The 26,723-nt window shown below is 34.9% G+C and overlaps 2 protein-coding genes across 4 annotated transcripts in view; both read right to left on the reverse strand.

Annotated features, from left to right (window-relative positions):
* Positions 1-634: 634 nt before the first annotated feature.
* Positions 635-7,743, reverse strand: ube2j2 (ubiquitin-conjugating enzyme E2, J2 (UBC6 homolog, yeast)). Its single transcript, XM_051880325.1, has 7 exons — positions 7,538-7,743; positions 6,747-6,877; positions 4,880-4,920; positions 4,686-4,788; positions 3,753-3,891; positions 2,301-2,381; positions 635-2,196 (listed from the first exon to the last, which is right to left on the reverse strand). The coding sequence occupies exons 2-7, from the start codon at positions 6,875-6,877 to the stop codon at positions 1,912-1,914; spliced, it is 780 nt and encodes a 259-aa protein (XP_051736285.1). The 5' UTR covers positions 7,538-7,743; the 3' UTR covers positions 635-1,911.
* Positions 7,744-8,805: 1,062 nt separating this feature from the next.
* Positions 8,806-26,723, reverse strand: part of acap3a (ArfGAP with coiled-coil, ankyrin repeat and PH domains 3a) — a 73,379-nt gene continuing 55,461 nt past the window's right edge. For 2 of the 3 annotated variants that reach the window (XM_051880180.1, XM_051880177.1), the window contains 16 exons: positions 26,288-26,400; positions 24,013-24,064; positions 23,461-23,561; positions 23,243-23,354; positions 22,843-23,051; positions 19,368-19,437; positions 19,160-19,254; positions 18,854-19,071; positions 18,529-18,632; positions 17,388-17,487; positions 17,063-17,283; positions 16,789-16,898; positions 16,091-16,201; positions 15,248-15,309; positions 9,561-9,663; positions 8,806-9,447 (listed from right to left, as the gene is read on the reverse strand). In XM_051880180.1, the coding sequence (XP_051736140.1) occupies positions 9,441-9,447; positions 9,561-9,663; positions 15,248-15,309; positions 16,091-16,201; positions 16,789-16,898; positions 17,063-17,283; positions 17,388-17,487; positions 18,529-18,632; positions 18,854-19,071; positions 19,160-19,254; positions 19,368-19,437; positions 22,843-23,051; positions 23,243-23,354; positions 23,461-23,561; positions 24,013-24,064; positions 26,288-26,400 (1,788 nt within the window). In that variant the 3' untranslated portion in view covers positions 8,806-9,440. The remainder of the gene's footprint in view (positions 9,448-9,560; positions 9,664-15,247; positions 15,310-16,090; positions 16,202-16,788; positions 16,899-17,062; positions 17,284-17,387; positions 17,488-18,528; positions 18,633-18,853; positions 19,072-19,159; positions 19,255-19,367; positions 19,438-22,842; positions 23,052-23,242; positions 23,355-23,460; positions 23,562-24,012; positions 24,065-26,287; positions 26,401-26,723) is intronic. The other variant, XM_051880178.1, reaches the window with a different exon arrangement.

Raw genomic sequence — 26,723 nt, forward strand, 5'->3', positions numbered from 1 at the left:
TGTTAAATAAATTAAATTATTAAAAAAAATTATTAACTTGAGGCTTCTGCCTTCTTTTAAATGAAAAAAATGTTTTGCGGTTTTTATTAAAATACACCTTGCTTTAATATAATGTGATTTTTTTGTCACAAATATCAATTATTTGAGCAAATAACCAACCATTTTTTTTTAAAATAAACACTTTCTTGAGGTGAATACAAAGGAATTAATTGACACGCTTTTAAACAACACATGAGTTTTGGTAACAGGACTGAGAAAACATGCATCTTCTGCTTTGAAACCTTGTAAAAAATTAAATAATGTTGCCTGAGATTGACCAATTACACACACACACACACACACACACCATGGAGTACTGTGCATATACCCAAGAGTGATATCAACAATAACTTATTTGCATGTGTATACAAATATCCACGTGCTAATATTTTAAGGGACTTGGGAGTATTCAATCGCAGCTTCATCTTAGTGGTTGTAAATAACATGCTTATAATGTGTAAAATGTGAGGCATGAGGTTAAGAAGTGTTTTGTCTCTTCAGCACATCTGAATTTGTTTCCAGCTGACATTGCATCACTGTCTTCATCAAATGCAACAAGGCAAGAGGAGGAGTTGAATCACACAGGAACGACCGCTTTCTTTAATAGAATATTATTTATTCAAAATGTAAACACAACATGACTATCTCTGATTACACGCCCCTCTAAAGGAAAGGATATCGATCAACAGTGTTCATGGAGGTGCTGAAATATGTATTACTGCTAGTATCCGGGACATCAGAACACTTGAACTGGGGGAGACCAGAACATACTGGTACAATGAGAGTATTAAGTAAGAATGAGCAGCGACACGACCGCTCTGACCCAGAAAGAGATGTTTTGCGGTGCAGGTAGGTCTCAGCAAACTAGACTTTGACTTGCAAGTCTTCATTGTGAATTATTTGTGCACCTCGATGTACTTTTCCTAATAAACACAACCCAAGATCTTACAGTACAACAGGAAATGTAAGAATTTAATGCATATTCACCTGCCTATGTTTATAACAAGAATTAAATGGATTTTCAATTTATTAAGAATTATTGCATAAATCACAACCCTTGAAACAAAAGAAGTGCTGTGTATCGTGAAAGCCAAGTAGTGCTGACAATCCTACATATTGCACAAAAACAATTTATAGTGTTGAAAAAATGAGTTCATATGCTTTTCTTTTAGCCGACAGTGACTCCCTCCGAAAGACAGTTAATGTACACTTGGAGCGCCGCATCACAGACAAACAAAATACAAGTAATTCATTTCACACCGCTTCTTTCCCTTCCTAACTGGTTGTTACGGTTGGCTTAGCGCAAGCGAGCACAAATGCATTTAAGAACAAGTTTCCATCGGTAAAGCATGTTTACAGTCGAGCCATTCTATTACATAAAATACTCTGGGATTTTCGTCACAGCAGTAAATGGTGTGACACACATCAGAACTGTTTTTTTCTTTAGTTTTTAAAGGAATGATTGGACTTTTTTTCTCTTTTAATCTTCCACATAAAAACCCAGCATCCTATATGTGCAGATTTTAAAATCTTACAGATCAATGAGAAACATGAAAAACAACAGATGCTGATTCGGGCCCTTAAAAAAAAGCCCGCTCTGATTAATTTCGCGGTCACACGAAGTCGGCTTCCTTTGGGAACTGTGTAAGGTAGAAAATTTGCTTTTTTAAAATTTCCTTACATATTAATAAAGCCATCATGTCATGTGACCTTGACCTTTAAGTGGCCGTGTTACACGAGATCTGGTTGTCACCACTATGGAGGAAACCACCAAGCTCTCAATTTCATTAACGGGACACTGCTTCGTTTTATTTGGTCGTGAGAACAGCACCAGCCTTTCGTCCCTCCTGTCGATGGTTCTCATTGGGCGATTCATTCCTGCGCGATGCTCCGCAGGACATATTTGACTGTGTAAGCGAAAGCGGCAAAGCCTACAATGACGAACAAATTAGCGAGCGCTCCACCCAGGAGTCCATGGTTACGGTTGACCTGCTGGAGGTCGGGCGGGTGGGCCGCACCCGGGGGCAGGTGCCCGTTCAGGGGCATGTGCCCGTTTTGCGCGTGGTGGGCTTCGCCATCCGGCACCACATCGGGAAGGGGCAGCGCCTGTGAGCGAGATCTGAGCTCTTCCTGCATACGCTGCTTCTGCTTGATTTCCTGTTTGATGGGGGACGAACGGGACCAAGCATTAATACATTTGTTGAAAGAATGTGCTTACTACTCATAAATACATCTGTGAGGAAGACTGGCACGATACTTACTTCAACAACATCTGGAAACAATTCACAGAAGACTTTGTCCTTGATGTTGAACGCAAGACTCTGGGAGGCCAACTGTCTTTTCTGCAGGAAACACATTCAAACAAACACGTCATTAAAACTGATCTCATTTACTTTCTTCAGACATGTTCATACATATAGCACATTTCAAAAAAATTTGCTAAAATCAACTCCCGCCATACAAAAATGCCACTTAAAGTGACAAAAAAAGTGACAAAAAAGCCCCTGATATTTAAATATAGGCCAAAACAATGGCCACATATTGAATTTCTCCCGAGTATAATGAAGTATGCTCTATACTGACATCCAAAAGTTTGGTGTCGGTAGGATTTTTTTATGTTTTTTAAAGAAGCCTCTTATATTCACCAAGGCTGCATTTATTTGATGAAAAATACAGTAAAAACAATAATATTGTGAAATATTATTACAATTTAAAAGACCTGTTCTCTATTTTAGTATATTTTGAAATGTAATTTATTCCTGTGATCAAAGCTGAATTTTCAGCATCATTACTCCAGTCTTCAGTGTCACATGATCCTTCAGAAATCATTTTAATATGATGATTTGCTGCTCAAGAAACATTTATTATTACTGTGCACACACAAAGCCTCCCGGTGAACAGCACAAGATCTCCTTTGCGCTTTTATTAATTCTTTAATATCAAGCACATTGTGCAATTGACTGCATTTTATGAAAGCCATGTAACATGATTATACTGATTTGCATATTAAAGGGCCGTTTACAAGACACTATTTTCAACTAAAAACTGAACATTTTTATGCGTTTTGGCCATTCATTTACACGACAACTGCGTTTTGGGGACCTGAAAATGCAAACTTTTGAAAACAGGTTTCAAAAGCGCAAGTTTTTGAAAACAATTCTGTTATCGTCTCAGTGTAAACTATAAAAACATGAAATTGTGAAAACAGTGATGTCATACACGTGTATTACGTGTTCAGTCTACAGGCGCATAGTGTTTCTCTACAAAGTAACATCGACAACTACTGGCCTGGCAGCATAATATAGCGTTTTTAGTCATTTTTTCCGATCTGTGTGAAAGGGGATCGTTTTGACAACGTTGTCGCCTGTACGCGAAAAATGCACAGGAAAAACTTCCGTTTTTAGTACATAATTTTTTTGTAAATGTACCCTAAATTTGGCCAATTAAGAAGGAGAAAAAGCGCACCGCTGTAAAGGAAAGGAATGGAATGAGGCACAATGTTCATAAAACTAAAATTCTATTAATTGCACAGTCCCAAAAAGTATTAATAATAATAATTTAAAAAAATAAATAAATAAAAAGATTGTCTCCCCCCCCTTAAAAAAATAAAAAATAAAATAAATTCTGTAATTATTTATTCACTTGGGTGAGTTATTCCTTTAATAAAATATAAAAAACACCATGAGGAGGAATTTTAAATCAGTGTGACTCACTGTGAAGTCAGAGGTTTCGATACTGCCGAGAGTCGGGCCTTTTTCAACCATGAAGCTCAGAAGGCCGGTTAAGATGGTGGATACGGACCACGCAGGGTTCCACGTGTCAGGGTGAAAATCTGTGATGGAAAGACACAACCTGAAAGAGAAAGCGAAAGCCAGTCATTATGCAGGAAACTGTATTGTTCTTCTGATTTGAGTGGAGGAGACTTATTATGAAATCTACCACTGCGTCCAAATACTTCCCTACTATATATAGTATGTGAAAAACAGTACACCAAAAGAGTAGTATCGAAAAAACAGTAGGCGAAAAGTTGCTGCTACTTCCGCCGAGATTCTGAAGTGCGCATCTGATGGACACTTTACTATCCCATGAGGCCACAGGAGAGGATTTATGAATGGAAGTGAAGCGACGCAACTGACACTGATAGGTCACGTGACAGTAACAACATGGCGGATGTAGTATGTCTGAATTTCACTCATAATACCCATATTCATACTATATAGAATGTACTTTTTAACGGTCACAAAGTAAATTCAAATGTAGCACCTACTCAGACAGTATGTGATTTCAGATGCAGCATATGAGTTATAGATGCTGATGTTCCAACCATGCAAAAACTCACAATACAGTAACAACTATGGCGTAAAACGTGCAACACCCATAGAAGTGAACTATTAACCTTAGTTTACATGTAGCACGAGGAGGATCATGGCACTTCATGAGTTTGCTCAATAAAATAATGTTATAATGAAAGATTTTTTATAATATAGTAAACATTTCATAGCAGCACTCAGGCACTCATGGCTGTGTCATGCATAACAACAGCTTTTAACTGTTACTATGCTCAGAATGGCTGTTTACACACTCAAGTAAAGGTCTAAATAAAGAAAATGAAAGACTGAGTTTGAAAAAAATGCCATTTTGTTTACCTTGTATTACATTTAAACCTGCCGTTGGGTGTGATCATGTATATGCTCGGTGGTTTGAAGGGAAATTCCCGTGGGAAAATCAGTTTGCCATGATAGTAACCACCTACGAAAAACAAGACAAGTCAAAATGAAGCAGATATTCAACACAATTTCAAAAAGGGAAGCACCAATATGAAATTAAAGGGGGAAATCACCTTCATATGGAGTTTTCTCAGGGCCACGTACTAGATAATGCCTGAAAGAGAAAGAAACATGTGATAGTATCGAGAGCGATATGACTACAACCATTAATACTAAGTCTTCAACGTATAATAAGAGATAAATGTTATTTTATCACTTACTATAGTCACTATAACAAGCGATACAAATCCTGTCAGATGTTTGAGAATTTTTACACAATTTTTAACATGCAGCGAAAGCATAGTGACAGTTATTGGGGTGTCAAGCTTCAAAAAGGACATATTAGCACCATAAAACTAGCCCATACAAATTTCAGTCTGAATCCTCACAGACATGCAGCTTCATACATTACTTAGAATGTATTGTTTTTTGATTCATACTGACCACTTTCATGGTGTTTTTATGTCCTTTCAAGAGCTCAAAAGCATTCGTCTCCATTTAAGTTCATTGAATGGATGCAGAGTGAACATTCTGCTCAATACAATAGAAATTATAAAACCGATTATAAGGAAGTGCCCCATTTTAGAGGTTCCTAATTTTGTTTTGAAGTCTCCCACAATAGGTTTACATGCATCCAAGGTCAAAAACCACTTGAATTTTCTCATAATATACATTGCAGAATCACCTCTTTTCTTAGTGTCTGAAACGGTTCGATAAAGGATTCAGGTCCTGTTTCCACCTGGTATTAGGATGCGTTTTGGTCGATCGGATCACAAGTGGACCAGGGAGACACATTCCCGTTTACATCTGGTGTTTTAATCCATCTATTTTAATCCACTTTCAGCCACTTCAGTCCTGAATACCTTCGAGGGGAGGGTCTATGGGCGGGTAAATGTATGGGTTTTTTCAGATCTTTCGATCTAATGGATAAAATAAGCTCGCGCAATTTACATATGAACGCACCCGGAGACGACAGAAAAACATACGGCAAGACCACGCCGAAGGCTGAGTGCGTGCTAGAAATCAGGAATGGTTTGAGAACATTGTGCTTTATGTTTTTCGTCTTGAAACCAAACTTAGGTCTTCAGCTGACAAAGTTTAAATCCTGTATGGCTAGCACGCGTCCCTTAATGTTTACACATAGAAGAAGAGTAGGCGGTCTTTTGTGGCTGTTCGAACACATTCGACCACATGAGCGTTTACACTACGAAAGCAATCCAGTTTGAATGCGTTTTCGACTACCTCTGGAAGTGGTTGAAAGTGGACAAGCTCATAGACCCCGTGTATACATGTATTTATCGTCGTCCACCTGTGATACGATCGACCAAAAGAATCTTAATACCAGGTGGAAACAGGCCCTCATTCTCTCTAAACCCCTCCATTCCATGAGTCTACTCTGCTCTGATTGGTCAGATGGCCAAGTCTGTTGTGATTGGTCTATGATTTGCTTTCGCAGCACAGAAAACAGCGTCTTCTCGACATGTCGACAACACAAACAAAACTCTTCCATTCCCAGCTACAACTACAGTGTTTGAGGGTGGGTCAAAGTAGACGTTCATGAGCAGCCAATGAAAACCATAGACTGGCATTATGCAAATTTGTTACAAACCTACGTAGGTTCGTGCAGGAAGTAAGACTGGAATTGCTGACGACTCATTTCTGACAGTTCAGAACCGGTTCTTTCTTTTGGGAGACAATAACTCCATTTATCAGGCACTTTGAAACTTTGTGGACCTTTTACATTCACAAACAGCTGTATTACACACTACATGAAAGATAATATCCGAAAAAGCATAAAAGGGGCACTTTAAGAATAAATAGTGAAACTTGACAGAGCTCCAAACTCAAACCACAAGGCAGTAAAAAACAGGAAGTCATGTAAAATATGATACAATAGTATATAACTGTATATCTATCTATTTTGAAGGAAATCAAATGTACCATTCCAAGATGTTGGAGGGCAGAGGTTCAGCACAGATATACGGGACTGGATCTTTCTTGATGCGCAGGTAGTCCTGTTTTAACCGCTGTGTTGCTGTGGTTGGGGCCCTCTTGTTTAAGTTGTTGCTCATCTGTAAAATCACATGGCACTCTCAGTTACACAATACCAACTGAACACATCCTAGTCTTCATAAAAGACAGTTGGTGTGAAATAACAGAATATTTAAAATACTCTATAAAGTCTGAAAATACAACAACACTACTAAGATCATGTTTGTTGACATCAACTGCAACCATATTGTTATGATTGTCAATAAGGAAGCAGCTTGACATCGGTGTATGATCACATACGGATATAACAATTTTACATTGTGTTCTCAATTAACGTAACTGTACAAATTTTACGCCAGATATTTAAGCAAATGACCAGAACTGTTGTGTTTTTTATTTTAGAATAACATGGTGGCGTATGTTTAGAGAGCGGTTAACATCTTAGTTGTCAGCAACTGTAGACAAAAATACTGTAGACAATAACAATGACAGATAAGTGTAAATATGGTTAAATAACAACAATATGTGTAAACATCGCGTATGTGTAAACATTAAACGGAGACATGGACTTTGTTTCAAAACCTAGTTAGCTGCCTACCTAAATAGTATTTTTGCGCTGCACAGAACATTCAGTTATACATTATGATGACAGCATCAGATGCTGTCTAAGTAGATAGTTCGCTAGCTTTTAAAACACAGCCTTAGACAGTGAAAGGGGATTTTTAACGGTTCCGTCTCACCTCTTTCAACGCCCTCCACGGGATCGACCAGGGTCAAATTGGGGTGATATATTGCTATCCCTTTATTTCAGAGTAAATTCGCCCTTGATAAACTTTCAAAAATAACAAAAATGTAGCTCTTCGGCTAAGGTGAAATTGTCATCTATCCCCCATGCCAATATGGCTACTGCAACTCCAGGAAGTGGTGATGTAAAAGGGAAAATAAAAGTTCTGAAACGCATTCGGTTGCTTTTCAAAATAAAAGACGTTAGACTGACATAAAAATGAGCGGGTTGCACACACATAAAAATTGCGTTTTAGGAGTATCGATGTGAATTATATAACAAATAAAAATATTATTGATAATTCATATATCACATTATTTATACAAAATGTGTATCTTTAACTACGCGTTGTCATGTGAACATGTATGAGCAGTCAGTGATCTGAATCTAAAGAACCGACTCATAAGAGTCATTTGTTCGGGAATCAGCCTTCTCTGGTCGCACTGAATGTTTATGATGCACTATAAAGAACCTACTCATAAGAATCATTCGTTCGGAAATCGGTTTACACTTGTCAAACTGTAAGTGCGTCCCAATTCGCGTACTTATGCATTATTCTATGACTTTTTTTAGTATAAATAGGAATGTTGGAAACTTCTGTCGCAGCTTTAATTATGTAGCGGAAAGGGAGAGGCGATCAGACTCCGACAGTGAATGACAAAATAACCTTATAAAATATATACACTAGTGCATAAGTACATAGTAGTGTATAGGTGAATAGTGTAGTGCGTCATTTAGGACACAGCTTGTTTTAATTCACTATAAAGAACCGGTTCACAAGAGTCATTTGTTTGCGAATCGCACTGAATGTTTTAGATTCACTAAAGGACAGGCTCATAGGAATGATTCAGTAGTCCGGGATGGATAAAATCTGATTCTCAAATCTCAATGTCACGTGGACACACGAATGTAAGGTAATTCTGAGGGATGTCAAATATCCTGTCCATCTTAACTAAGTTTGTTTTCAGCAGAAATACATGAAATTGTGTGGGGGAAATAATTTTGAGAACTTTTTGTGGAAAATATACTGTGCCCAAAACATTTATCAACTGTACCTTATGTTTCATATGTGTAAATAACCCAGATTAATATCAAAGTCTATATTATGTCTTTGTTAATATACAGCAAAAACATAATTAATTTAAATCACATTTTTTTTATCTTATGAAAAACACAGATTTTTTGAGAGATATTTATTTTCCACAACAAAAGGTCCACTCAATGTTTTTACAAAATACCATCATTTTATATTATCAATTTGCATCTAAAAAGACAATATACAATATCTGCATTTGAATTTGCAATGATTTATAGTGGCTGTACAGATAAAATATATAGACTACACCAGCATAGTCAATACAAAACAGTACATTCATCACTACAGCAACAGACAAAATCACTGCAGATTCTCCAAAACAACTTCCTTATTATTTCAACTGCTTTAAAAACAGAAAAAAATAATCAGTGCCGCATATGTTTTATAATAGAGGGTAATAGTGATGCTTGTAATAGTATTGAGATGAAATGTAAAATGGGAAAGTATTCATGCATGATCTTTTGATTATATGTTTTAACAGACGTGTAACCATAAATTGTAGATGTTTTGATGTCTGTTACTGTCTATGGCTAAAAAAAGGAGAATGCAAATGAAGAAAACAAACACAAAACACTGGGGGTTAAGTCCAGCTGACCCCCATAAAGCTACAAAAATATCATTAAAATCATTACAAACATTCAACACGACCACAATTTTTGTTTCAAGTCCTTCACACTCGTCTCATCACACTTATTATATCAGCTAGTCAAAGTGTCTTCTGCTCCAGCTTGATCTGTGTCCAAAGTTTAATAGAGTTGGTCGTTCATACTCTAGAAAAGATTAAAAAAGAAAAAATATATTTAAATTATATGTGTGTGTGTGTTTATAAAGCAATATCTGCATTTATCTAACAGATTACTGACGGATATCATGATGCAGCTACCTGAAGGAGTGACGGAAGTGAACGCTCCTCCGTTTCAGCTTCTCAGGATTGTGGGATGCCATATGGGAAAACTCGCGGAAAATATCCAGGTACGTGGTGTCACCTAAAATGGGAGCAAACGCAGTTAATTTTGACTATACAAAACTCCTAAAATGCAGCTGTAATGTGAATGAAGCCACGGAATAAAAAAAAAAAAAGATATAATTGTGACTTTTTACCTCACAATTGCAAGTTTGGACTTTATTGTATTGGACTTTATAACTTGCAGTTACGAGTTTATATCTCACAATTTGGTGAAAAAGTCTGAATTGCAAGTTATAAACTCGCAATTGTGAGAAAAAAGTCAGAATTGTGAGATAAAAGGTCACAATACCTTTTAAAATTTTAAACAATTCTGACATTTTTCTTGCCATTCTGACTTTTTTTCTCGTAATTGTGAGTTTATAACACGCAATTCTTTTTTCTCTGAATTGTGATATGAACTCGCAATTGCGTGAAAAATTCTCAAATTTTTTTTTGACTTTTTTCTCGTAATTCCGAGTTTAACTCTCACAATTCTAAGAAAAAAGTCAGAATTGTGAGTTATAAACGCATAACTCATAACAATACTGACTTTTTCACATGATCGCAAGATTATATCTTAATTCTGAGAAAAAAAGTCACAATACCTTTTTAAATTTTAAAAAAATTCTGACTTTTTTTCTCGCAATTGTGAGTTTATAACACGCAATTCTTTTTTCTCCGAATTGTGATATAAACTTGCAATTGCATGAAAAATTCTCAAAAAAATGTTTTTCTCAAAATTGACTTTTTTTCTCGAAATTCTGACTTTTTTCTTTGAAATTCCTAGTTTACATCTCACAATTCAGATAAAAGTCAGAATTCTGAGTTATAAATCTGAAATTCTGACTTTTTTCTTGCAATTGTGTTTATGACTTGCAGTTCTCAGAATTGTGATATAAACTTGCAATTGCGTGAAAAATTCTCAAAAAAAAATTCTGACTTTTTTTCCTCTCGTAATTACAAGGTTATATTTCACAATTCTTAGAAAAAGGTCAGAATTGCAAGATATAAACTTAAAATACTGACTTTTTCACACAATCGTGAGTTTATATTATAATTGTGAGCAAAAAGTCAGAATTGCAAGATAAAAAGTCACAATTAACTTTTATTTTTTATTCTGTGGTGGAAACAAGCTTCCATATGTTTTGCATAGAATTGAAAAAGATGGTAAAATAGTTATCTTATGTTAGAAGTTTAGTAAAGCTTTACTAATGCAAAAGCAGGTCTCTGAATGTCTAAGTAAGAAATAAGTCTATTACAATAAGTGTTTTCAGCACATTTTAATGCACTTTAGAATTAAGGAACAGAAACGGCTCTATGAAGCACCCCCATCAAAATGAACCTTCTCCAGATCTTTGTGCCATATAGGGTCTTTGTACTGTCTTGTAACCATGGCAACAACTGAAACTTTGGAGGGGACAAAAGGGTGGGTTTGAACACTTACGTGTTCCCAAGGGTGGGTTTGAACACTTTGCCAAACTGTGTGAATTTCACATGCTTGATTTACAATGAGGAGACTGTCCCTGTCTTCCCAGGACGGGAACTCATGCGTACTGACTAGTGTTTGCAAGAGAACCATTGAAAGAGGTATTTCAGTTTAAACAGATGTTGAGTTCTGTTGAATTTTGTGTTGAACTTTATAAACTTGTTGTAATAGAAGTCTATGGGACAACCATGTACCTGTTTGTGCATTTTTGTCAACACATTTAACCTTTTTCTTTTTCTTTTTATAAACTGAGGTACATGTTATTTTACAAACTGAGATACAAACTAAATCATTTTACGAGGTACTTAACACAATAATATTTGTATTAAAAAAATATTTTATTAAAACAGTTAATGCATAAATTGACTTGGCACCTTTTGCGTTCTGTGTGATGGTTTGCAAGCTTGTTTCTGCCACTAAACAATAAAAAAAAAAAAAAAACATTTTGCGACTTTTTATTTGACAATTCTGACTTTTTTTTCCTAACAATTGCGAGTTTACATCTTCTTTTCTCAGAATTTCTCAGCATCCTCTTTTTCTCGCAATTCTGACTTTTTTGTCGCAATTGCAAGTTTATATATCGTAATTCTGACTTCTTTTCTCAGAATTGTGTGATATGAACAATTCTGAGAAAAAAAGCATTTTTTCCTCATAATTAGACTTTGTAACTCAATTCTGACTTTATAACTCACAATTGCGATTTTATATCATGCAATTCTGACTTTATAACACAATTCTGACTTTATATCACGCAATTCTGACTTTATAACTTGCAATTGTGAGTTTATATCTCGCAATTCTGACTTTATATCTCGCAATTCTGACTTTATAACTTGTAATTGTGAGTTTATATCTCACAATTCTGACTTTATATCTCGCAATTCTGACTTTATAACTCGCAATTCTGACTTTATAACTTCCAATTGTGAGTTTATATCTCGTAATTCTGACTTTATATCTTGCAATTCTGACTTTATAACTCACAATTCTGACTTTATATCTCACAATTGCGACTTTATATCACACAATTCTGAGAAAAAAGTCAAATTGTGAGAAAGTAAGTCAGAATTGTGAGATAAAAAGTCGCAATTACCTTTTATTCAGTGGTGGAAACAAGCTTCCATTGAAAGGCCCCTAAGACATTACTTTCAAAAACATAAAAAAAATCTTACTACCAAATTTTTGATCGATAGTGTATATTCAATATCATTTAATTAATATATAATATATACATATATCTATAACCCTGACGTTCTAAGAGCTCTCTTTGATTCAGTCAAAGGAACATATTAAAATAATTTAAAGGGAAAATAAATGTTAATTTCAAAAGTAAATGATCAGGGTCTCTAGCACCCCAAACATAAGAACAGAACTTGAGGGTTCAAAATCATACAAGATCCCAAAAGAAAAAAGGAATTTAGTCAAAAACTTACAGTAGCAATCTTGGGTTCATGAGTGAGTGTTAATGCAGACAGTTATATAACAGTGCACACTAACTCAGCAGACAGAGAAGAGAGAGGCTGGAGAAGAAAAGCCAAGCAAAAGCAGTTAGTACTTCATTCACGTTTCATTTATTTTCATGATTCTTTTCGGTTTAGGAGGAAATGACAGATAAAAGGGCAGAAACAAAGAGCAAATAAAAAGAAGTCGCAGAGTTTCTAATTTACAGAAGAATCTTCAGTTATACAATATTCAGACATATTTTACAAAATCGTAGCATGACACCGACATGAAAAGAAAAGCAGAAATATGAAAGCAAGCAGTAGAAGAGGTTATGTGCTACAGCCACCATCTAGAAAAAAAAATCTTGTTTTACAGTATTTTTTTTTTTTTAAAATACTGGTGCATCATTGCATTTATTCTGAAAAAAGTTATGCTTTTGGTTCGGTTTTGCCACATCAGGAGTCATACTGATTCGATATTCACAAAACGTTAAACAGAAAGTGCTACGATTTCATTGGCCAGCGAGACAAAGACGACACACCAACCAATGACCTTTCACCCAAAACATGTCAGGGAACAATTTTACAGTATTCCAGCCTTTTCACAAATGACAAATAACACATTTACAAATGAATTTTTTCTCAACAAGTGCTATGTTTTTGATTGCTTTGGGGAAAAGGGTCCTTATACACTAACATGTCTGTGGTCTTTGGTTGAGATCTTGAGTTAAAGTGATGGTACACATCCGAGTTTACATAACATAATCAAGACACATCGTCTCATGAATATATTTATGACTGCCAGGAATAAATATATATGACATCACATGTTAACTCGCGTAAGATGTCGTCCAATAGTTAGATATGCTCATGCTTTGTAGTGTCCTCTCCAAAATAAAGCAGAAGTTTTGGAATTGAGACCATATTATGAGATTTCATTCGCACTCAGATTCACGAAGGGCAAAAAGCAGCAGGAAACCAAACAGACCAGAGCAACAGCAATCAATGCACTGAAAATAACAGAAATTAATAAGCAAAAATAAAACTACTGCATTATACACTAACATACACTACCGTTCAAAAGTTTGGGGTCAGTATGATTTTTTGAAAGAAATTATTACTTTTATTGAGCAAGGATGCATTAAATTGATCAAAAGTGACAGTAAAGGCATTTATGATGTTACAAAAGATTTCTATTTCAAATAAATGCTGTACTTTTGAACTTTATATTCATCAAAGAATCCTGAAAAAAGTATGATGTTTCCAAAAATATTATGCAGCACCACTGTTTTCAACAATAAGAATAATAAATGTTTCTTGAGCAGCAAATCATCATATTAGAATGATTTCTGAATGATCATGTGACACTGAAGACTGGAGTAATGATGCTGAAAATTCAGTTTTGCATCACAGGAATAAATTACATTTTAAAACATATTCAAATAGAAAACAGTTATTTTAAATTGTAATAATATTTCACAATATTACCATTTTTACTGTATTTTTCATCAAATAAATGCAGCCTTGATGAGCATAAGAGACTCAAAAATATTACAAAATCATACTTACCCCAAACGTTTGAATGGTAGTGTATTGTTAATCACTAATTTTTGATTTTACAACCCAGTAAACCCTGGCAAATTAGTTTTTGGTGTCTAAACTGGAGTTTGGTTGTGAACTGTAAAATTCACAAGTATATGAAGTTACAAAAATACAATCTGTTACCACAATACATAAAAACCATCGTATCATTGCACTATTGCTCTGGGCGGTAATCATAAAGTCATAAAAAAAATCCCGTTGAGGCATTTTCTAACACCATTATCAATAAAAGCGAACAAAAACGACAGTGGAGTTAATAAAAAGTGCATAACAGTGGCATTTAACTTGACAAAATCACATTTTCAGTTAGTAGATTAGACATTTTATACATTTATGACATATAATAATCACAGTTTTTGATCCCGCTCTCCCTCATGCGTTAGTAAGCACAAAAAGTTTTTAAGAGCCTGATCTGTGTACAAAAATGCCACTTAAACACTGTTAGAATAGATAGACAGCTGCCTATCATACTGTATAATACTGTTTGAAGTGTAAGTAATGAGTGAAAGTGCAGCCAGACATGTATAGAAGCCAACTCTGAAGGTTAGTTCATAAACAGTTTCGATATACTAGTAAGGATCAGCAAGTGCAATAGTCTGTGTAATTGGTATTTGACCAATGGCACCACAATTATCTAAACCACAGGTAACCTCCTTAATATAAAGAATGACTTGAAATGAGTAGCACCACTGTTTGCTGGGCCAAACTATGGTGGCCAGTCAATCATCTGACTAACTTTGAAATGTGATCTGAAATCTGCAGCATGTGAAGTGGTCAACCAGCCCTAACCACTTTGAGCAAGAGGTTAAGCTTGGTCCCATTGGGCTGGAAGTTCACCTGATCAACCACCTAAACCAGCTTGGACCTGGTAATGACCAACTATAGAAACCATTTAAAATCTTCAAAAGCTGGTTTAGCTGGAATTTCCAGCAAGATTGACCCATCTTTACAGATAAACACATGGCAGGTCTTGGTGGGAATGATGGGAAAAGCACTATGCTGGGCTCTCTAGCACTCTGCTATGTTGATACAGATAAACTCTTGTATGCATTTCTTATACTGCTGCTCTGTGGGACTACTGCTAGAATATTGACCTGGCTGACCGAACGGACCCTCCGACTCGCGCATCTCCTCGTTCATACGTGCTAGACGTAACCTGTCGAGAGAGAAGAAACAAAGAGAGGTTTGATTTAGAATTTCTTATATACGCTAACGTTCAAAACTTTGGGGTCAGTAAGATTTTTTTTAATGTTATTGAAAAAAGTCTCTATGCTCACCAAGGCTGCATTTATTTGATCAAAAATACAGTAAAAACTGTAAAATATTATTACAATTTCTTATTATTATCAATATTGAAAACAGTTGTGCTGTTTAATATTTTTGTGGAAACCGTGAAACATTTTTTTTTAGGATTCTTTGATAAATTTATAGTTGAAAAGAACAGAATTTATTTAAAATAAAAATATTTTGCAACATTATAAATGTATATTTTACAGTCACTTTTGATCAATTTAATGCATCCTTGTTGAATAAAAGTATTAATTTCTTTCTTAAAAAAATAAAAATAAATAAAAATCGGTAACACTTTAGTTTAGGGTCCAATTCTCACTATTAACTAGTTGCTTATTAGCTGCATATTACTAGCAAATTGGCTGTTTATTAGTACTTATAAAGTACATAATAATGCCTTATTCTGCATGACCATATTCTACATCCATTAATCCTACCCAATACCTAAACTACCTTACTAACTATTAATAAGCAATAATTAGGAGTTTATTGAGGCAAAAGTCCTAGTTAATAGTTAGTTAATAGTAAGAATTAGACCCTAAACTAAAGTGTGACCATAAATCTTACTGACCCCAAACTTGTGTAAATACTGCCTGAGTAAAACGTAAAGAAGCACATACCGATGCATAGGAACTTTTTAAACTTACAGAGTAACTATGTCAGCGTTAGCAGCTTGAACTGCTATGCTCAGTGGGTCGTGTCCATCCTCATCACCATCGTTCTGGGTCGCTCCTCGTTTCAGGAACAAACACACTTGACTGGAAAGAAAACAACAGAAGATAAAGTAAACACATTTGCAGAAAAGTTTTGCTGATAATTAGCTTGATTGGACGTATTATCATGGCAATACCATTTTTTTGGCCATGTATCATTCCATTCTTTGAAATATGTAAAAGTACCATTTAAATACCACAGTGCATGAATATGGTAAATATTCAGTACAATGGTATATATTAAAAGTATAATAATACTGCTATTTGAGACATCACCGAACAGGACATTTATGTAGGGTATTGAGTAAAATTATGTAAAACGTGAATCTGTATTGTGGTGGTTCCAACAAGTAAAATAGATTCATAGAGGGAATATTACACTCAGGGTTTTCCCAGTGATGCCACTGAAGAACCATTTTGGTTCCTTAAAGAACCTTTCACTGAACAGTTCTTAAAAGAACCATTTTTTTCATAGTCTGAAGAATATTTTAATCATCTGAAGAATGTTTTTCAACTATAAAGCACCTTTTGTGCAGTGGAAATGTTCCATGGATGGTTCTTTATGGAATCATAGATGCAGATAAAGAACCTTTATTTTTAAGAGTGTAAGACAGCAAATCAAGTGCCCTCACCCAGTATGACCCAAGTATGTGGCGTGATGCAGCGGGCCTCTCCCTCTGTGATCTCTTTGGTTGACATCTGCAGCATTTTGAAGCAGAAACTCACAGGCTATCAAGGAACCCTGGATGTCAAAAACCAAAGGATTAGGACTTTTAAAACCTCAAAATGGACCATGGTTATTTAACATGCCATTAAAGTAAGCTGGAAGTTTACCGTCACTTCTTAATTAGATTTCTGTTAATATGTGTGTGAGCAATGCATCTGAATATTTTTAGAATGACTCACTCCAATCACAGCCTGAATAAGGGGGCTTTTTCCCTCGTCCTCCTCATTGACCGAGTTGACGTCAGCTCCATGTGCCAGAGCTTCAGCCATGATTGGCAGATTGCGCGCCTGACAGGCCTTATACAGTAATGCTCTGGGATCCAGTTCTCTCAAATCCTCTGGATCTGACGCCTCCGGCTCAAGTTCAGCCTCATTACTGGAGTCTTCAGATACCTCACACTCTGAACATTACAAAAACACATGTAACACATGATCTGTCTGCTTCAACAGTCAGAGTGGAATATGAAGAATTGGTTAACACTAAGTCACACAGTGGTTGACTCACCTTCCTCTGTGACACTGTCCACCACAGACTCAAACACCAAGACGTCAGTGCTGCCGTCAGTACTGCCACCTAACCCACTGTCACTGCTCAGACCTGCAGGACCAACACAAGCCCACCACGGGAGAATTACATCTCTAGAGCGTCAATAAAGCCCAAACAGCACTGACAGAAAACATGATGAATCTATGCGTCACAGTTATTAAACTATATAAAATTACACAAAAAACAAAGCAACATAGAGCAAAAGTATAAAAAACAAGCACAAAACAAAGCAAAATAAAACAAAAGCAAAACAAAAAACAACACAAGTAAACAAAAAGGAAAGCAAAACAAAACAAAACAAAACAACAAAAGTACAAATCAAAAAATAAATCAAAAATGCAAAGCAAAAACAGAACAAAAGTATACAAAAATTAAAACAAAGCAAAAAACAGCAAAACAAAGAAAATCAAAATAATAAAATAAAGCAAAACATAAAGCAACACAAGTAAACAAAAAGCAAAGCAAAACAAAATACAAAATAAAAGTAAACAAAAAACAAAGCTAAGCAAAACAAAACAAAAATAAAACAAAACAAAAGTAAAACCACAGAAGTAAACAATAAACAAAGAAAAATAACATGCAAGGCAAAACAAAACAAAAAACAACAAAAGTACAAATCAAAAAATAAATCAAAGCAAAATGCAAAGCAAAAACAAAACAACAGAAGTATGCAAAAAATTAAAACAAAGCAAAAACAAAAAACAGCAAAAGTAAACAAAACAGAAAATCAAAATAATAAAAACAAAGCAAAACAAAGCAACAAAAGTAAACAAAAAGCAAAGCAAAAAGCAAAGCAAAACAAAAGTAAACAAAAAAACAAAGCAACAAAACAAAAATGAAGAAAATTACAATAAAGCAAAAACAAAACAAAAAAACAAAACCACAAAAGTAAACAATAAACAAAGCAAATCAACATGCAATGCAAAACAAAAAACAGAAAAAAAAAAAACCTAAGAAAAACAATAAAACAAAGCAAAACGCAAGGCAACAAAAGTAAACAAAAAACAAAGCAAGGCAAAATGCAAAGCAAAACAAAGCACAAGCCAAGCAATTAAACCAAGTGTGAAAGTATAATTCCATTGGTCAGAATATAATACTTACTGCGAGGCCCTGAACCAGTGTCAAAATAGGAGAAAAGAGTGTCCAACTCATCTGGGCAAAAGAGGGATTCCCGTCTGAACTTCCTCTCCAGAGCAGCAGTTGCTGAAAGTTGGAAGAAAAAACAAAAATCTTTTACCATTTAACGCATCTACTGATGATACCATCGCTCACTGATGCTATCAGACAGTAATACTATGACACCAAATGATTTCCATATTCACACAATACCACGGTATTATCAAGCATTTAATCATCCAAAAAACATTGTACAACCATGGTACTTTCTTAAACAGTCAATAATAAAAACGATTTGTATCGATTACCCGAGGAAAGGGTTGCAGGAGATGCACTGCCTGGATCCTGTCTGTACTTCCGGTGAGCTTTGGGGACGGTGGTGGCGCTGTTATGTCTCCTGCATTTCCTAGAGTTCCATCGGCGCTCAGATTTTCTCCCGCCGTTGACCATAACCTCACCCGTCATCATCTTCTTCAGGAACTTCTTCTCCACATACTTCGCTTTGATCCAGGCCTCCTTTTCTTGTCTGAAAAATCAAGGCAGCAACTGAACATTCAACATTCAGCCTGACTAATAAAGAGCCACTTTTTTCCATGTCCCTCATCATCACTCACCTGGAGCTGCTGGGGCCCGGTTTCTTCACGCCCTGCTCTTCACAGCTCCCTTCATAGATGTGGTTGATGATACTGTTTCCTAGTTCACACATCAGCTGCATTACAACAGAACAGACAGCAGTTATTGTCAGAGCATGTTTGCTCATGTCACAGTGAAAGGTCATCCAAGAGAGATTAGGAGGAGAACAATCTGGATTTTTGAGCAGACCTTCAGTAACTCCGGTTCCCATGAGTCCAGGGTGAGAGAGCGGACCTTTGAACAGTGTACTCCCAAACTCCTGTGAAAAGAAGGAAAATTATTTTGGTGGTTTGTGTTACAACACAAATACTGCAAATACGGTTACATTTTAATTAGAATGAACTGTTATATATTCCTTTATCATTACTGAATGAAATATAAAGCATACACAACTTTTCTCTCAATCCTATCCACCATCTTGGATGCCTGTCACATTGTCTTCACCGAAAAAGATACATGACATTATACAAAATCATCATACATGCGAAAATTAAACATAGCCCAAAACACAGATAAAAATATTTTGCAATCATTTCTACTGCAAAACAACTTTGCATTAATAAAATTTCATAAACAACAACAACCATCACAGTCATCATCATTGTTATTTATGCAATTTTACTTAAAAATTGTTTTAAAATAGAAATGGTTGACTAATAATAATATTATTTTTATTAATAAAATTGCATAAATAATGATGATAATGATGTTTGTTGTTTCTATTATTCATTATTAGTAAACAATTTTGCATAAATAACACCATAAATGATGATGATGATGATATTGATAGTTGTTATTCATACTTACAATAATAATAATAATAATCCTAATTATCATCAATGTCATTTATGCTAAATTGTTTAGTTATAATAATAATAATAATAAAATAATAATAATAGTAATAATAACTAAATAATTTAGAATAAATGTCATTGATGATAATTAGGGATATTATTATTATTTTAAGTATGAATAACAACTATTGTTATTCATACTTTTTGTTATGATTATCATCATTGTTGTTCATGCAATTTTTATGCAAAATTGTTTAATAATAATAATGAATAACAACAACAACCATCATCATCATTATTTATGTGGTTTTATTTATATAAAAAAATGTATGATAATAATAACCCTAATTATCAATGTAATTTATGCTAAACTGTTTAATTATAATAATAATAATAACAATTATAAAAATAATTATAATAATAATTATTATAATTATAATAATATTATAAAAATAATAATAACAACAACAACAACAACAACAACAACTAAATTTAGCATAAATAACATTGATGATAATTAGGGTTATTATTATTATTATTATTATTATTATCATAATTTATTTTAAATAAAACCACATAAATAATGATGATGATGATGATGATGGTGGTTGTTGTTATTCATTATTATTATTGAACAACATATATTGTTTTTTTATTATTGTGTGAAAAAAAAAATTAAAAATTGGTTTTTCATATTTGTTATTGGACACAAATGATCAGTATTCTAAGGTTATGAAAAAGTTGGTTACACTTTACTTTCAGGTGACGTAGTTACATTGTACCTACTCAAATAAGTACTGAGTAATATTAATTAATGTACGTACTATAGAGTTACAGTTAGGGTTTGGTTTAGGGTTAGTTACTTGTAGTAATGCATAATTTACTGTTATTACTATAGTAAGTACATGTAGTAACGTGTAACTAAGTGATCTTAAAATAAAGTGTTACCAAAAAGCTATATCTGCTAGTCTCTAACTGTAAACTTTACTTGGCAGAAAAGTTTCTGAGTTAAGCTACAGAAGCTCTCCAAGGATGTCAAACTCTCAGCATTCACTAACAATTCAAGCAAGACGTTTCCCACTCAAGCTGAGGAGAGCAGCACTGGGACGGCATCGCAAGACAACATGTTTCCTTGAGAAACACAGCGGCGGCCCACACTGTCATGTAAATGTGTATTCTGCCCACTAGATCAGCGTGTTTCCAGGCAACCAAGTTAGAACGGGTGAAAACTGTGTGATGGGTTGCCACACTGTCTGGAGCACAAGTCTCATGTGAGCTCAGTGTGAGAGGTGTGGCGTCAGGGACAGCATGAATATTCAGAAGATGGTCCAGACAGGGTTGAATGCATAAACAGACAGTGTGTCTCATGCTTTAAACCAGAAAGGTACCAATCTGATATTCTATAGGTCATGTTAATATATCTCATGACTCTTAAAAGGGGTCATATTATGGAAAACACAAATTTTATTTGCACTTCTGAAACTGAGCAAGGGTAGAAAAGAGGTGGAAAATGGTCATGTTAAATAAAATTACTACTGTTTTTGATGCAAGAAACCACAAATACTATCACATTTTAATTACAATGAACTGTTCTATCTATATTCTTCATTACTGGATGAAATACTATGTATACACAAAATGTAATAATAATATTAATATTAACAATAATAATAATAGTATTATTAACAATAATATTAACAATAATTAATATTATTATTAGTAGTAGATACTGTTTTCATTATTAGCAATTAAAGCAAAATTGTTTTGCAGTGGAAATGGTTGAATAATAATAACAATAATACTGAATTTATTATTATTAGTAGTAGTAGAAGTATTGTTATTAGCAATTAATGCAAAATTGTTTTGAGAATGAAATTGTTGGAAAAAAAAATTAATATTATTATTATTATTATTATTATTATTATTATTATAAGTAGTAATAGAAGTATTGTTATTATTAACAATTTATGCAAAATTGTTTTGAGATGGAAATGGTTAATAATAATAATAATAATAATAATAATTATTATTATTATTATTAGTAGTAGTAGTAGTAGTAGTAGTATATTAACAATAATAATTAGTAGTATTGTTATTATTAGCAATTTATGCAAAATTGTTTTGAGATGGAAATAGTTGGAAAAAAAATTATAATAAATTAATTATTATTATTATTAGTGGTAGAAGAAGTATATTAACAATAATAATTAGTAGTAGTATTGTTATTATTAGCAATTTAAGCAAAATTGTTTTCCAACAGAAGTGGTTGAATAATAATAATAATGATAGTAATAATAATATTATTATTAACATTAATATTAACAATAATAATAATAATTTAATTGAAAAATAATAATTATTATTATTTATTGTTATATTCATATTATTAATAATTATTATTATCATTAATATTATTGTTATTAACAATTTATGCAAAATTGTTTTGCAATGAAAGGGTTGAAAAAAGATGATTATTTATTATTATATTAACAATAATAATTGTTATTATTATAATTATAAGTATAATTATTATTATTAGTATTAGCAATTTATGCAAAATTGTTTATTGACATGGTTGAATAATAATAATAATATTAACAATAATAATAATAATATTTTCCTTTATATTTAGCGCTGTCTGCCTACAGGAAGTAAACAGCAGTCGCTGACCTTCTCTCTTGTCCTGACAACTCTACGGTCACTCCTCGCTGGCTTGCCTCTGATTAATGTGAGAATAAAATCTGACCTAATCCAATTAGGAAACCAGACGAGCCCAGGGGGGAGTGACACAACGTGTTTACAGTGGCTGGTCACTTCACAGACCTCCTCTTTTGGTATAGTGATCCTTTATGGTCACTTCCATGCCTTACCTGTGAATGCCGGAGCACTCGATGCAGAGCAGGACACCCAGATTGATGCTGGCCCAGCGGGGGTCGACCTGCCCACAGTCACAGCACTGCTGGTTTCCCGGCAGACACAGGATACGCTGCAGAATGCCCTCGCCCCTCCCACTGCGCTCTCTGGGCTCATTTGCTGAGTCTATACTGCTGATGGATGGTGAGGCGGTCCGGTCCAAACGCTGGAGACACACACACACAAAACAGCACAGAGTGATTTATTTATTTGTTTGTGTTCATCAGAAAGGTTTACAAAAGTCTTCAAATGGCATAGTACTTTAAAATATTTTACATATATTAATAATAATAATTATTATTATTTATTTAGATTTTTACATTAATCAAAACAGAACTTAGAATGGACTGTACAAACCTCAATATAAAAATTGTCTGGACTCTCTCTGTACGCTGAGGCGATGCTGGCTTGGACCGCCTGGATCCAGGCCTGCCGAAGTTTCTCTGACTCGGCCTGTAACATACAGCTCCTACAATACACATCCACAGAAAACAATTACTACTAGCTATGCAGCTCCAAAAGAAGCAAAATCTAAAGTCTGAGCTTCACTGAACAGGAACTGCTTAAGGACTCACTTGGTGGGAGACACGACTTCAAAACAGAACCTCCTCTCGATGTCCTCGCAAGGTTTGACAGAACACAGTCTCAAGTCCTCCACAACAACCGTCAGCGAATCCTGTGGAGGACAATAAGCCTGAAACTTAGCTCTAAATAAACCTATTTCTCTCTGAAATGCATTAAACAGCACTGCGTCGCAGTAATTTAAGCAAGCACTCTGAGTAAGCACTTCCACAGGAATAAATAGACGTTCTCTGAACAGATGAAGAGCAGGCAGCACTGTGTGCTTGCATTGATTTGTTGGGGAATGAGTTTGCTATCTTCAAAAAGACTGAGATATGCTGCCTGGCTAAACTAGAACTACTGTATCTAACAGCTCAGTGACCACTGAGGTAAAGATTCACCATCATTGATTCTGAGCTGATATCTGCTGAAGAATTCTGCTGATCCACTGACATGTTCTCTCAAGGTACTGTATAGAGTAGCTACTTGTTAAAATCAGTGACAGATTACCTGACTAAACTGCTGTGACTTCTGTGTCCACTTACTGAATGCTGAATTGAACTTACCTTTAGTTTCTTCTGATAAACCAACTGGCCGTTTTGGATGGAGAACCATCGCCTGAAAAAAAAAAAGAGAAAATACACACACAAGGAATTTTTATACATTCAATAGCTGATTGTGCATGCTCACTTACTGCCCCTATTTTTACTTTTAGATAACCTTTACTATCATGTAACTCACTTAAAGGGTTAGTTCACCCAAAAATGAAATTTCTGTCATTAATTACTCACCCTCATGTCGCTCCAAACCCGTAAGACCTTCGTTCATCTTCAGAACACAAGTTAAGATATTTTTGATGAAATCCGAAGATTTCTGAACCACACCTTGGCAGCAACGACATTGCACTTTTTGAGGTCCAGAAAGGTACTAAAGACATCGTTTAAACCGCCGACGTGACTACAGTGGTTCAACCTTAATGTTATGAAGCGACGAGAATACTTTTTGTGTGCAAAAACAAAACAAAAATAACGACTTTATTTAACAACTTGAACTGTTGTCATACGCAGTGAATGCACTGCAGGCATTCCGTGTTTACGTCAGAACGCCGGCTCAGTATTGGTCAAAGCTGCACACGTGAGCAGCACGACACATGCGTGTGATGCTGACGCAGGAGCCGGCCAATAATGAGTCGGCGTTCTGACGTAGAACCTGGAAGCGCTGCAACGTAAATAGAGTATGAGAATGACAGGGGAGATGCAAATTTGTTGAATAAAGTAATTATTTTTGTTTTGTTTTTGCGTTAACATTAAGGTTGAACCACTGTAGTCACGTTGACTATTTTAACGATGTCTTTACTACCTTTCTGGACCTTGAAAGGTACAATGTCGTTGATGCCAATGTGTAGTTCAGAAACTGTCGGATTTCATCAGAAATATCTTAATTTGTGTTCAGAAGATGAACGAAGGTCTTACGGGTGTGGTACGACATGAGATTGAGTATCTAATGACAGAATTTTCATTTTTGTGTAAACTAACCCTTTAAAGTGAATCTTTATAAACTATCATTTAGCGTTAGGATCATTGTTATTAAAATATTTATTTTATAAATAAACAAAATATTTTAATAACACAGTTAAATGCAATCCTTGTTTATAACATAACACTAAAATAATTATTGGTTGACATGACACCGGTTTCAACCAAAAACGGAAAACTTTATATGTGTTTTGGCTGTTTATTTACACAACGTGGGGGCCTAAAAAAAAAAAAAAAAAAAATTTTTGGAAACGAGACCGTTATCGTCTCTGTGTAACGCCTGTAGACGTGTTCAGTCTACAGGCGCGTAGTGTTTCTTTACAAAGTGACATCGCCATCTACTGGCCTGGCAGCAGAATACCCATGTGAACGGGGACCGTTTTGACAACGTTGTTGTCCGTACACGACAAAGGAAAAATGTTTCCGTTTCAGTTTTTAGTACATCGTTGTTGTAAAAATGTACCCTAAATTACATTTCCAAATCCTGAATATCTTCTTATAGAGGGTATGCACGTGACGTCACCGTCAGCTGGAGTGACTGCGGTTACGCCAACTGAGTGGCTAAAAGACTGAGTCTCAGCATTGGTTTTCAGCTTGAATGCCTCGAAAAAACACATTCAAAATGGGAAAGAGCTTTGCAAATAGATTTGACAAGAAATCTGAGGTATATTTTTACAGACTGCCGAAAGATAAAGAAAAGAGAAGCAAACGGATCGCTGCAATTCACAGAAACAACTGGACTCCCGGCAGAGAAACGTGGATTTGCAGTTATCATTTTGTCAATATGTTGAATTTTTGGGGTAAAATCATACACTATATATACACTATTGTTATATATTGTATTGACAACTCATCAATTAAATATTTACCATCTTATATTCTGCATAATTGGGTGTTTTTTAATTAAACACTGACAAAAACTATACAAGTTTTAGGAGTGGATGATATATAACATTAATATAAGTGATCACCCGGATTTAGACCTACCTATATTGTATTTATATAAAGCATTCACAGGCAAATTTGCTTTATGTATTTCCCCGGCGTCGAAATCAGGCACATATAAATGTCTGGAAACACTATTCCTTACTGCATGTCAATATCCATGGATTACTGGATCTTTGGTAAGTTGTAACAGGAACACTATCGAGTCCAACTTTAGTTTAATCGTTTGTTTTACTCACATTTTCCCCTATTAAATCCAGTCATGCAGCAGGCTCTTTTGTCACTCAGTCCGTGTTCTGGCAGGAAAGTGACGTCAATGCATACCCTCTATAACTTTTACCGTTAACCAGGTTTGACCTACCTGTTCCATGTTTTGAAGGCGTTACTGGCCCTCTTGAACAGATAGCCCTCCATCACCAATCCGTTGGGCGCATCCACGTTGAACTCCAACTTAGGGTCGTCATATGCAAAGTCCTGAATGACAAAACAACAGTGAAGCTTTAGAACAAGAGATAAACATCAAGTCAAGGCCATTTACATGAACTAAAATAGTTAAAACAATGCAACAAAATACATTACATTCAGTCTGTGGTACTGCTTATGCTTCATTATTAAACAAGAGTTTGTAAGTAGAGCAGATGCACAAATTCATGCAAAACACTTTCACACCAGGAGTGTCTCATCCTGCGCTCTCAGATGTCCCACCAGAGCATTTTGACGATGACGCAAGCTGTTGCGTAAGCATCAGAGCATGTCTAACTGATTACCACCGTACATATTCACACTCACCGCTCGCA

This window comes from Ctenopharyngodon idella, chromosome 22 (assembly GCF_019924925.1).
Source record: "Ctenopharyngodon idella isolate HZGC_01 chromosome 22, HZGC01, whole genome shotgun sequence".
NCBI lineage: Eukaryota > Metazoa > Chordata > Actinopteri > Cypriniformes > Xenocyprididae > Ctenopharyngodon > Ctenopharyngodon idella.